The following is a 13,940-nucleotide window of genomic DNA, read 5'->3' as shown; positions in this document are numbered from 1 at the left end:
CTTTCCAGTGAGATGGCTGAATAATATTGGAAACTATTCTGTGCAAGTTTGAAAGCTTCCCCTGATGTGACGTGGGCTGCACTTGTTATGAGAGAGAGAGAGAGAGAGAGAGAGGCTTGCTCACAGGCACACTCCCATTTGCTGGGCCAGTGCCAGACTTTGTGTCATCAAAGATGTCAAGTCCCAGGATGGCACACACTGACCTTGCGGACACAGCGTTTGCAGGATATGCTGTCATATCTCAGTCATTTTTGCGAGATTCCTTCTCACCGAGGTGAGCAGTGTCCTTGTTGGGGTTCGTTCACCTTCTGTTTCAATCACGGGGTGGGTGGGGGGGGCAACAGGAATCCGTATTCGTGCAGTCGACACACACAATTATAAATCGCCTTTCAGCCAGTCGTGCCTGGTGCTAGCTGTTTAGTCAAATGAATTCTGCACATTGTCGTTTTTTCCCTTCCTAAGAAGTGGGAGTGCTACACCAGCATATCTGATCATCCACTTTGACATCCCCTTTCCTCGCTACCTGCATCTCTGCTGATTTCTCAGTATCCAAAAATCGGATAGTCTCTGTGTTGAACGTACTCAATGACTTGGACTAGTGGCCTACCGCCCCTTAGAGAGGGGGCTTCCACAGATTTGAGAAACTCTTGAGCGAAATAAATTTTCCTCCAGTTAGAAATGGTTGACCCCTTATTCTGAGAGTGCGACCCTCGGGTCTAGAGGCCTCAGCCAAGTGGCCACATCCCCCCCCCAGCACCCACGCTGTCGTGCCCTTGAAGAACTTACTCGCCTTGCTTGCCTTTTGTTCTTCTAAACTTCACAGGATCTGGACCTAACATGTTCTTGGGACATGCCCTCAGCCCAGGAATCAACCCAGTGAACCTTTGGGTCCCCTCTAAGGCAAATATAGTGCCTTCTTGAGCATGGAGACCAAACATATATGCTGTATCCCAGCTGCCACCTCACCAGTGTCCAGTAGTAAAACAATTTTATACCGGTACTCCAATCTCTTTGTAATATAGGCTAACATGCCATTTCCTTGTCAATTGCTTGCTGTTCTTGGATGTTAACTTGCTGTGATTCATTTACAAGAACATTCAATCCCCTTGAGAAGCATTTCACTAGTGAAGAAAAATTCTGTTTTGTAGAAAAAAAATCCATCTGAAGTGGAAAACGTCACACTTGGTCACCTTGCGTAATTACCATGGTCTTACCCCACTCAATTAATGCGGCTACTGCTATTGTAAAGTCCTCACAGCTTGCTCTCTCACTGAACTTTACATTGGCAGCAAACTTGGAGGTATCACGTCTTAAGATGAGGAGAAATGTCTTCATTTCTAAAGGTTGTGAATTCTTACAATTCTCTATTCCAGACAGCTTTGGAACATGAGTCATCGAGCCTGTTCAGAACAGAGGGCAATAGGTTTGTTTTAATACTCTGGGAATTCAGGGAGATGAGGATAGCTTTCTTGAATGGTGACCAAGGCTTGCAAGGCACTTGGCCTGTTCCTATCCCTGAAGTTACAAATATTTTCTCATACACCTGTCCATAGAAATTATGACACACCACTGGAGAAGATGGGACTTGAACCCTGGCCTCTTGGTTTAGAGATAGCGACACCACCACTGTGTCATAAGCCCCTTACATTACTGATGTCTGAAATCATTGATTTTGATTGTGAATAGCTGAGGCCCCATTACTGACCCTGGCCGCACTCCCTGCTTATCAGCATTTCTGCTTCCTGGCTGTTTCTAATTCCACGCAAAAATCACTGAACCCAGTGCCATAAGTGCCGATTTTGTGAATGCCTGCCAGGATTCACCAACTTTAAGGGCATTTAAATGGTCATTGGAAAAATATATATGGATGATAATGGAATGGTGTAGATTAGATAGGCTTCAGATTGGTTTCACAGGTCGGCGCAACACTGAGGGCCGAAGGGCCTGTACTGCGCTGCAATGTTCTGTGTTCCAAGGAACCTCTCGCGTGGCACTTTTATTGAATGCTATGTGAAAATCTAAAAATCCACTTACTAATCTAGTTAGCTGTGACCACAAATCACCCTTTATAAGTCTGTTAAAAGCACTTTCACAATTACGTGTTCATTTTGTTTTGATTTTCTAAATGCCCCTGCCACCACATCCCTGATAATAAACTCTCCTGAGGCTGATATTGCATTAATGATGAACCCCTAATTCCCTGTTTTCAGTCTCCCTCCCTTCTTAAAAAGTGGACTATTTATCTAACTCCGTTTTGAAGGTTTCTTTTCCTGAACCTCCTTCCTTCCTTCTGTTGAGGCAGCTTATTCCAGATTGTCACAGCTCTCCGTGTGACTGAATAAAACACCTCATGGTTCCCTCTGGTTCCTTTGGCAATTGTCGTTAAATTCCTGTTCATGAGTTACTGGTTGGTTATGAACATTCCTCTCAAACCACCTCCACAGTTAGCTGAAGGATCCCCGTCATGTTCCACTGCCTCTTCTCATCCTTCTTAACTGCCGTATCAAAACAGCAGGAAGGTTTCTGCGTGAGACTTCTTACATACCTGCCCATTATGTTCAACTGAAGTCTGTCTCCTTACTGTACATTGTACCATCTGCAAACTGTGATAGATATTAATACTCTGGACCTGGGTAGGCAGGGAGTCACAGCAGTGAAAATACCATCTTGTAACACAATTCTCTGCTTTCTGCCCCAACCAGCTTTATATCCATGCTGCCACTTTTAATCCCACTAGCATCTTGTTTGCTGACAGATTTATTGTTTGGTCCTTTGTCAAATGCTTTTTGAAATTCCCGAGAAGCAATATCAACTCCCCACCCCAGTCCCTTCATCAATCCTCTCCATTATTTTCTGCAATCCCTCTTGTAGATGGTACACACTGCTGCTCCTAACTGTCAGCGGTGGAAGGAGTGGATATTGTAGGTGGTGGATGTCGACACAAAATTCTTTGTGGCAGTCTTCCTTCAGAAAGACACCCCCCCACCCCCTTCCATCTCGAAGAGTACAGTTGGTGAGAGGTGAAGTTTTGCGATGTACCAGAGCAGCAGCTCGATGTGTGAAGTGGAGGGGTAATATCCCTATAGAACTGAACAAAAGTGATGCAGGGACTCAGGATCAGAGACAAATCTCATTACTGCCTTGGTGTGTACGTACCTTAAGGTGGAGAAAGTGGTTAAGAAGGCATGTGCGATACTTCCCTTTATTAGCTGAGGCATTAGAATTTGTAAGATCCCGAGAGTTATGTGAGAACTATATAAAATGTTGGTTCGGCCACAGCTGTGCACAATTCTGGAATCTACATTATCGGAGGGATGTGATAGCGCTGGAGAGGGTGCAGAGGAAATTTTTCCAAGTTGTTGCCTGGGCTGGAGAGTTTCAGTTATGAAGAGAGATTGGACAGTCTGGGGTTGTTTTCCTTAGAGCAGTCGAGACTGAGAAGGGGCATGACTGAGATGTAAAAAAACGTTATATGGGGCAGGGATAAAGTAACAGGAAGAAACTTTTCATCCTGATGGGAGGATCAGTGACCAGGGGACAGAGATTTAAGGTAAGGGGAGGAGGATTTAGAGGATTTGTGAGGAAAAACGGTTTCACCTCGAGGGTGGTAGGAATCTGGAACTCACCTGCCTGTAGAGTGCTAGAGGCAGAAACCCTCATAACATTTGAGGTATTTACATGTGTATTTGTGATGCTAAGGCATACAAGGCTTTGTGCCAAGTGCTGGAAGATAGAATTAGAATAATCAGGTGGTTGTTTCTGATTGGCATGGTCACAATGGGCTGAAGGGCCTTTTTCTGTGCTGTAGATCTCTCTGACTGTATGACCAGGTGGACAGTGACCCAGGAGGGTTACAGGGAGATCTGATCACTTGTGCAGAGGAAGGGTGTTTGAGGAGGCTCAGTTTGAGAGGTGATCACTACCAATATAGACGAGGCCGAAGCTCAGCCAGAAAGTCTCAGAATGTTTTCCCAGTCTCCCCCACCCTCTGGTCTCTCACATCCTCATAATGTGGTCGAGCGGAGTCAGTATGACTTCATGAAGAGGAAATCTTTCCTGACAAATTTGCTGCAGTCCTTTGAGGAGATAACAAGCAGGATAGATAGAGGGGGACCAGTAGATGTAATATATTTGCATTTTCAAAAGACACTTGAAGTAATTTCCATACAGCTATTTAGTAAGCTGACCATTCATGTTGGAGGTAGTATATTAGCATAGATAGAGGATTGGCTAACAAATAGATGACAGTGAGTTGGGGTTCCCAACTTGAATTTCCTCCTAAGGGCATTGTGGGTCCAACTACATATCATGGACTGCTCACCACCACCTTCTCAAGGACAACCAGGGCTGGGCAATAAATGCTGGCCCAGCCAGTGATATCTACGTCCCACAAGTGAGCGTATTAAATATAAAGGGGACATTTTCAGACTGTAACTAGTGGTGTGCTGTAGGGATTAATGCTTGAGCCACAATTACTTACAACACACAAGAATGACCATATTCCTGCTGTATTACTCTATGATTGTGTGCCTCGGTTTAGGAAAGTAAGTTTGTGGATGACAGAAAAATAGATGGGAAGGCAAGTGCCGAAGATCAGTTTACATTAGCCTCACAAAATGAGAAGTTTCCATTGTTTCATGTAATGCACTGATCTGGCCTTCCCTTTTTTCCTCATGATTATTCTGAGGTTAAACAGCAAATGTTCTAAGATGGTTAAATTCCTGTGATTTATCCATCCTCCATAAGCTTCTCTTTCACGTCGTTCCCAGTAACTCGGGTGACACATTCTTTTACCAAGGACTGTTGCATCATGCAAATATTATTCCGCTACTGAGGAGAAACTGCACCTCTCAAGGTCGCAAAGCCCAACTGGTGATAAATAAAAAGACTGGGGTCAGTTAAGAGTTGAAATTGCTGCAAAGGCAAGAAATGGGCTGGGGTCAGTCAGAGCTTAATTGCTGTTTGGTTAGATTCCATCTGCTCAACAGTTACAGGTGATCATTCCGAAGCACCCAGCCTCTTTAAGATTGTGGTAATGTCAGCGACCACACGAGTTACTACACGTACAGATTTGTGGTTTCCGTGCGCTGTTGGCTCTCAGTACCTCTGGCCAAAGTGAGTAAAGGTATTCACTGGTGACTTGCATCCCGTCAATCTCGCTGCCTCTGTCGATATTGGGTGAAGACCGAGACCGTTGTCCCATAGTCAGAAAGCTCAGCCCCAGTCACAGACACGTGAGGGATGGCCACTTGAGAGAGAGATGTGAGGGGTTTGGGATCAAACATCAAGAAACCCCGCAGACGTCAGCTGCCTCCAGCCCGGCTCATGCACCTTCTTTTGTTTTCAGCAACAAGCAAACTTGATCCCGGGGTTGAACTTAAATACCCTGGGAATTTTCTCGTCTGGACTGCCGGTGCTTCCATCCACAAGTCGGCCCCGTGGAGCTGCTTCTTCTTACAGTCCGTTTGCGGTGAGTCTCCTTCTCTTCACTGCTTCTAGTCGCTCGAAGCCATTGGACAATAGGGGTGATGATCTCACAACCCGACAGCACATGTCCCCGCTGCAGGGCATCATGGGACAGAGCCTCCACTCCCCTCCCTCTCCACTTTCCCGGTGTATTGTGGGATGGAGAACGCACATGTTTCCCAAAGGGTCCTTTTAACTGTTTAAGTGGAGAATGAGCTCAGGTTACCGAGCTGACTAAAGAACTGGACAGTCGTTCGTGCCTGTGTGTGTCAGTCATTGTCACTGTTGCTTAATGGGCTTCTGTTCGTTTGGGAGGAAGTGAGGACCGCAGATGCTGAAGATCAGAGTTGAGAGTGTGGCGCTGGAAAAGCGCAGCAGGTCAGGCAGCATCCGAGAAGCAGGAGAGTTGACGTTTCAGGCATACGCTGTTCATCAGGAATTCCTGATGCCTGAAACATCAATTCTTCCACTCCTCGGACGCTGCCTGACCTGCTGTGCTTTTCCAGCACCACACACTCAACTGCTGTTCTTTTGGTACTGACTCCTCTCTGGCCCTACTGGCCATTCTGCTGATGTCTCTGCTGAAGCAAATCCTCACATTTCCTTCCCTGAATCTGACCCATGCACTGACCAGCTGTGATGATGGACTCTGTCAGGCCCATTGTCTGATAACATTGACTATAAATTGCTGTAAGCTTAGCTGTTATTGACATGAAGCCTAGGTTCAGAGGCAGGGGCAGTATGCCTCATTGATCCCTTTTTGCGATTCAGTGATAATCCGGCTTAGACTCGATGAACAGAGGCTTCTCATTTATATATTGCCTCTTGCGATCTCTTGGGATGGATGTAAGAGATGTGCTTCACAGCCAGGGAAATACTTTCTGATATGATTAACAAAGTCCCAGCAAGAGAATTAAACAAGTGAAACACAGGAACTCCTTGCTGTGTTTCCAATCGAGCAATGGAGTATTTTTTTTACAAATCCCAAGCAGGTCCACTCCCCCGACCCTGCTGTGCTATGTCATCTTGAATGATCTTGGAAGGCAAAGTGATTGGCTTACGGGGATGTCACTGGGCTAGCAATCCGGGCTCATGCTGTGGGCACACCAGGTTCAAATCCCACTGCCGCAACAGCTAATCAATCTGCCGATGAAAGCTGCTCTCAATATTGGTAACCATGACAACTAGCCCCAAGTGCCATAAAAATGAATCTGGTTCAACAATGCCCTTTAAGGGTGGAAATCAGCCGTCCTTATCTGGTCCGGCCTAATGTAACGCATACAGCAGTTTAGTTGACCAAAGTCAACTACAATGGACAGTGAAGAAGGTTATCTAAGAGACCTTGATCAATTGGACCATTGAGCTGAGGAGTGGCGGATGGAGTTTAATTTGCATAAGTGTGAGGTATTGTAGTTTGGTAAAACAAACAAGGGCAGGAGTTATATAATTAGTGGTAAGGCCCTAGGTGGTGTTGTAGAACAGAGAGGCATAGGGGTTCAGATACACAATTCTTGGAAATTTCCATCGCAGGTAGACAGGGTGGTTAAGAAGGTGTTCAGCACGCTTGTCTTCATTGCTCAGACCTTTTGAGTATAGGAATTGGGACGTCATTGTCCAGGACTTTGTGCATTTCTATGTCACCCTGTTACAAGAAGGGTAGTATTAAATTGGAGAGCGTTCAGAAAAAAATTGACCAGGATGTTGCTGGGGATGGAGGGTTTGTGTTATAGGTTGGGACATTTTTCACTGGAGCATAGGAGACTGAGGGGTGACGTTATAAAGGTTTATAACATCATGAGGGATGTAGGTAAAGTGAACAGCAAGGGTCTCTTTCCTAGGATGGGATGTCCAAAAACTAGGGAGAAGGTGAGAGGCGAAAGTTTTAGAAAGGACATGAGGAGCAATGTTTCAACGTAGAACATGGCTCGTGTGTGGAATGAACTGCCAAAGGAAGATGCAGGTACAACATTTAAAAGATATTTGGATAAGGACATGAATAGGAAGGGTTTGGAGAGATATGGGCCAAATGCAGGCAAGTGGGATTAGATGTGTGGTCAACATGGACTGGTTGGGACTGAAGGGTCTGTTTCCATGCTGTATCACTTTGTGACTCTTAACAACCCCCTCAAATAGCGCAGCCAGCCAATCATTTCAGAACAGGCTGGCCTTACCTGTGATATCCACATCCTAAAAGACTTAAAGAGAAATCACATGGCCTTCTCTCTTGGGTTCAAGCATATTTGGAGGCCAAGTTGACTGTGATGATCCCTTTTCAATCTTGTTTCGGAAAGACATGGATCTCCAAATGCATGTCAGTCAGCCCCAAGGTGCACGCTTCAGTTCCTTGCTCTCCACCTGGATTTGACTGTCTGAGTTGTCATGTAGTGTGGGTGCTTTTATAAAAGGTGTTGGTGGTGTTCAGGAAGATACTAAACATTCCCCTCGCAGTGTGTGAGCAGGAGAGCACATGGAAGGAAACACATCTGATTGATCAGACTTTCCCTCGAAGTCTGATTTTAGCCAGCCGATAAAGTCAGAGGCCAGAAATAAGTGCTGCGTGTTATAGCAGCTGTTCCCTTTACCATACTTGACCATGAGTATTGTGAGCAAATTTGGGCCCCTTATCTCAGGAAGGATGTACTGGCCCTAGTGTGGCCCCAGAGGAGATCCGTGAGAATGATCCCAGGAATGAAAGCCTTAACACCTGAGGAATGTTTGAGGACTATACTCCGAGTTTAGAAGGATGAGGTGAGGGGAATCTAACTGAAACTTGCAGAACACTGAACGGCCTGGATAGAGTGGATATTGGGAAAATGCTTCCGCTAGCAGGGAGAGACTTGGACCCGAGAGTACAGCTTTAGAGTAAAGGGAAGACTCTTTAGAAGGGAGATGAGGAGAAACATCTTCAGCCGGAGGGTGGTGAATCTCTGGAATTCATTGCCACACAAGGCTGTGGAGGCCAGGTCACTGAGTATATCTAAGACAGCGATAGATAGGTTCTTGACTGTTGAGGGGATCAAAGGTTACGGGGAGAAGGCGGGGGAATGGGGTTGAGAAACGTATCAGCCATGATTGAAAGGTGGAGCAGACTCAGTGGGTTAAGTGGCCTCATTTCTGCTCCTACGCCTTCTGCTTTTATGGTGCTGTAATGGGAATGAAGGGAGACACTTGATCCTGGAATTACAACCCTGAGGTTCAAGACCTGTACCCCTCCCTCCCTAACGAAGCTGTAGTTGATAGATCTGGGGGCTGCTGATGTGAGTCACCTTGTAAAACACTGATGGGAGGCATCACCCAGTGTAAGTGATGAGCTCCCGCTTGGACTGCTGTCAGATGGTGTGTTCTGTTCCCACCTCACTGCAGAGGTCAAAGGATTTTGCCACTTTACAGTGAGTTAGAAACAATCCACCGTTGGTTTGAATTAGCCATCAGTTAATGTGAAGGAATACTTTGCATCTAAAGATGCTCAGGAAACATCCCTCCCACGGTTTGGCCCCAGGCTCTGACTGGATTGTGGAAGTTTAGGGTGGAGGGGTTGTGTGGACTCCACCTGTAACCTGAGGCATGTGTTGTTGCAGTTTTAATGTTATAAGAGTAAGCTGGTGCTCCACGTCAGTCCAAGATCTGACCAGTTGTTCTCCTGTACTCTGTAACACAGCTGAGCAACTTGGTTGAATCCTGTATGCGTTTACATTCTGAAGCTCTGTGCTTCCAGGAATGAAACTGTGCCTTTAATTCTTTGCACACACCTCGGATAATTCTCTTTGCACATTTGTTGCTTCCTTCTGTCTATCATTGTCTCTCTCCCCATCTGCCTGTCGATCTTGTAGAGGTCTACAGCACAGCAAAAGGCCCTTCAGCACATCGCAATCTGTCGATCTGCCTTTGTGTGTCTCCGTCTGTCCCTGTCCCTGTCTTTTGTGGATGTGTGTATCACACACACTCCCTCTGTCTCTGCATGTGTCTTCCTCACTGTCCATGTGTATCTCTGTCCACCTCCCAGTCTACCATTTCCTTCTATCTCAGTTAACGAGTTTGGAGAAGATTTGTAGCTCGGGTTGAGGTTCTGGATGTAGGTTTGTTCACTGAGCTGGCAGGTTCAGTTCCAGATGTTTCATCACCCTACTAGGCAACATCTTCAGTGAGCCACCAGATGAAGCACTGCTGATAATTCCTGCTTTCTATTTATATGTTTGGGTTGGTGGTGTCATTTCCTGTAAGCTTTTTCCAACCAGAACTCTATCAACAAACACATCAAGTTAGACCCCATCTACCACCCCTTGAGTAAAAGAACAGGAAATGACATCACCACAGGAAATGACATCACCAACCCAAACATATAAATAGAAAGCAGGAATTATCAACAGTGCTTTGCCCGGAGGCTCACTGAAGAGGTTTCCCAGTAGGGTGATGAAACATCTGGAAATGAACCTTCCAGCTCAGCGAGCAAACCTACATCCAGTCCCTACACCATGTTTATCTTTCTCTAGCTCAATCTCACTCTGCACCCCCCACCCCCATCTCTCAATTCTCTCTCTTCTTTATCTCTCTTGCATTTTTCCTGTCGTCCGCTCAAACTTTGTCTTTTTCTATCACTGTATTTCACTTTGTTTCTATTTCGTACAGTGTGGATCGATGAAAATCAAGGTTGTTTAAGTTGCTTTACTTTGCATCTAAAGATGCTCAGGAAACATCCTTCCCACGGTTTGGCCCCAGGCTCTGACTGGATTGTGGAAGTTTAGGGTGGAGGGGGTGTGTGGACTCCGCCTGTAACCTGAGATGGGTGGATTGAGAGGTACTTGAGCAAAATCAGACAAAAGAGATTTTTCTATACATCGGCCTTCTCTGCATTCCAGGGGTGTGAGTGTGTGAGTGTGTGAGTGTGTGTGAGAGTGTGTGTGTGTGTTTCTGTTGCACCCAGTCCGAGTCTGTATGGGAGAACCCAGCATAGTGCAGATATTTTACCTGGTGCAGACCTGATTCCTGTTCTTAAGTGACTCCAGATTGGAGAAGGGGACTAGACAAAAAAAACTGCAGGTGCTGCAATCCAAAGTAGATAGACAGGAGGCTGGAAGAACACAGGAAGCCAGGTAGCGTGGTTACACCCGAAGCATCGACCTGGAGAAGAGGGTGAGCAGTTTTAACGATATAATAAATATAACTTGTACCAAACCAGGAATGACTGATGTGTTTTTCCTCTCCTGATGTAGAGTCATCTGTGCTACCCTGGTGCCCTGTATAATACACCTGCAGTCGGTACAATGGCCCAGCTGTATTCTGTAAGTGTGACACCCTAAACAAGTGCCAGAGAGGCACAACTCTATACACGTGTATCTACCCTCCTGCCTTGCCTACCCACTGAGCTCTCATTGACCTCCTCTGCTCTCCTGTCCCTCTGTGCTGCTGAATCCAGGCACTGTTGCTCCCACACTGAAAATTACAACTCTTACTTGCTGTGTCCGCTGCTAACTCCACAGAACCTCAGGCCTAAGTTTGAGAACTGGTAAACCACACAGGGTGGACCGGCAGGGACAACACGCATGTGATCTCGAGGGGCATCAGACAAGCACTCCCGAAACCAGCTTCACACGAAACAAAAACAAGGGGATGGTCAGCAGAGTTGGCCAGCAGCTGGATTAAGGGAGAGGTTTGCAGGAGCATCTCAACAGGGGGTAGAAGGGGTTCAGAGGTTCACAGGCTGAAGCCACAGCTGTTGAGGACCGCGTGAAGGGTTCTCAGGAGGCACAACCTCGCAGGAGTGCCGAGACAGGGAACGTTTCGGGGCAGGACAAGGTGAGAGAGAAGGAGGAGTGCAGAAAGTGGGAGTGATGTACAGCACCAGTACAGAGTGTGTGGAAGGGTCGTGGTGCAGGATGAGGTTAAAATGGAGGGTGAGTGCAGAGAGCTGCAACAGTTATAGGGCAGGAGAATGTCAAAACGGAGGAGGAGGGCGATAGCGGATTTGGCAAACAATAAGATAGGTGGTATATTTGGAAATGGTCAGAGAATGAGACATGTTACACTTTGGGATGTAGGGTTTGGTTGAAATGTGTGCTTCTGGAGGTTGTCCCACAGAGTATTGTCGAGTCCAAGTCCTTCAAAGGAAAGGGTTGAGACTGACAGTGGCATACTGCCATCCCACTTACATTTGTGCCCCAGCCCGCACTAGTGCCTGTAATGCTGTACCCCAGCCCGCACTAGTGCCTGTAATGCTGTACCCCAGCCTGCACTAGTGCCTGTAATGCTGTACCCCAGCCTGCACTAGTGTCTGTAATGCTGTACCCCAGCCCGCACTAGTGCCTGTAATGCTGTACCCCAGCCCGCACTAGTGCCTGTAATGCTGTACCCCAGCCCACACTAGTGCCTGTAATGCTGTACCCCAGCCTGCACTAGTGCCTGTAATGCTGTACCCCAGCCCGCACTAGTGCCTGTAATGCTGTACTCCAGCCTGCACCAGTGCCTGTAATGCTGTACCCCAGCCTGCACCAGTGCCTGTAATGCTGTACCCCAGCCTGCACCAGTGCCTGTAATGTTGTACCTCAGCCTGCACTAGTGCCTGTAATGCTGTACCTCAGCCTGCACTAGTGCCTGTAATGCTGTACCCCAGCCCGCACTAGTGCCCATAGTGCTTGTACCCCAGCCTGCACTAGTGCCTGTACTGCTGTACCTCAGCCTGCAATAGTGCCTGTAATGCTGTACTCCAGCCCGCACTAGAGCCCATCGTGCTGTACCCCAGCCCGCACTAGTGCCTGTAATGCTGTACCCCAGCCTGCACCAGTGCCTGTAATGCTGTACCCCAGCCTGCACCAGTGCCTGTAATGCTGTACCCCAGCCTGCACCAGTGCCTGTAATGTTGTACCTCAGCCTGCACTAGTGCCTGTAATGCTGTATCCCAGCCCGCACTAGTGCCTGTAATGCTGTACCCTAGCCCGCACTAGTGCCCATAGTGCTGTACCCCAGCCTGCACTAGTGTCTGTACTGCTGTACCTCAGCCTGCACTAGTGCCTGTAATGCTGTACCCCAGCCCGCACTAGTGCCTGTAATGCTGTACCTCAGCCTGCACTAGTGTCTGTACTGCTGTACCTCAGCCTGCACTAGTGCCTGTAATGCTGTATCCCAGTCCGCACTAGTGCCTGTAATGCTGTACCTCAGCCTGCACTAGTGCCTGTAATGCTGTACTGCAGCCTGCACTAGAGCCCATAGTGCTGTATCCCAGCCTGCACTAGTGCCTGTAATGCTGTACCCCAGCTGCACTAGTGCCTGTAGTGCTGTACCTCAGCCCGCACTAGTGCCTGTAATGCTGTACCTCAGCCTGTAATAGTGCCTGTAATGCTGTACTCCAGCCCGCACTAGTGCCTGTAATGCTGTACTCCAGCCCGCACTAGAGCCCATCGTGCTGTACTCCAGCCTGCACTAGTGCCTGTAATGCTGTACCTCAGCCCGCACTAGTGCCCGTAGTGGTGTACCCCAGCCTGCACTAGACCCCATAGTGCTTGTACTCCAGCCTGCACTAGTGCCTGTAATGCTGTACCTCAGCCCGCACTAGTGCCCGTAATGCTGTACCCCAGCCCGCACTTCTCCTGCTGAACACTCTCTGCTCATTCCTGAAGAAGGGCATGTGCCCGAAACGTCGAATCTTCTGTTCCCTAGATGCTGCCTGACCTGCTGTGCTGTTCCAGCAATAAAGTTTCAACTTTGATCTCCAGCGTCTGCAGACCTCACTTTCTCCCCGTAGTGGTGTACCCCAGCCTGCACTAGACCCCATAGTGCTTGTACTCCAGCCTGCACTAGTGCCCGTAATGCTGTACCCCAGCCCGCACTAGACCCCATAGTGCTTGTACTCCAGCCTGCACTAGTGCCCGTAATGCTGTACCCCAGCCCGCACTATAGCCTGTAATGCTGTACCCCAGCCCGCACTCGAGCCCGTAGTGCTGTACCCCAGCCTGCACTAGAGCCCATAGCGCTGTACCCCAGCCTGCACTAGTGCCTGTAATGTCCAACCCTGCATTAGTGCTCTTAATGTTGTACCAAAACCTGCACTAGTGTCCATTATGCTGTGCCCACCATCTGTATTAAGAGTCTGTAATACTGTGTCCCGGAATGTATTAGTGCCTTTCATGCTATCCTAGTTTAGTGCCTTAATGCAGTGCCGCAAGCCTGCACTTGAGCCCTTAATGCTGTACCTCAGATTGCCGTAGTAGTAGTACCTGACCTGCATTAATACCTTCTTGCTGTGCCCAGCCTTTATTAGTGTGCGTTTCGCTGTATCCCACCCTGCACCATGTCTGTAATACAGTGCCCTAGTCTGCATTAGAGCTCATAATACTGAATTAGTATCTGTAATGTCACACAGTCATAGCGATGTAGTATGGAAACAGACCCTACGGTCCAACCCGTCCATGCCGACCAGATATCCCAACCTAATCTAGTCCCACCTGTCAGCACCCAGCCCATATCCCTCCAAACCCTTCCTA

General features: G+C 47.7%; 1 protein-coding gene across 1 annotated transcript in view; it reads left to right on the top strand.

The window, feature by feature from the left end:
- LOC122551888 (insulin-like growth factor 2 mRNA-binding protein 2) overlaps positions 1 to 13,940 on the top strand; it is a 231,625-nt gene that overhangs the window by 131,981 nt on the left and 85,704 nt on the right. Inside the window, 2 exon segments of the mRNA XM_087988941.1 lie at positions 5,348 to 5,470; positions 10,677 to 10,745. Coding sequence (XP_087845067.1) covers positions 5,348 to 5,470; positions 10,677 to 10,745 — 192 coding nt within the window.

This window comes from Chiloscyllium plagiosum, unplaced genomic scaffold, assembly GCF_037043375.1.
Source record: "Chiloscyllium plagiosum isolate Xiang-an unplaced genomic scaffold, Cpla_swu_hap1 HiC_scaffold_7, whole genome shotgun sequence".
In the NCBI taxonomy this organism is placed as follows: Eukaryota; Metazoa; Chordata; class Chondrichthyes; order Orectolobiformes; family Hemiscylliidae; genus Chiloscyllium; species Chiloscyllium plagiosum.
Note: the sequence above shows the minus strand (reverse complement) of the source record. Positions and strands in the feature narration are given on the sequence as shown.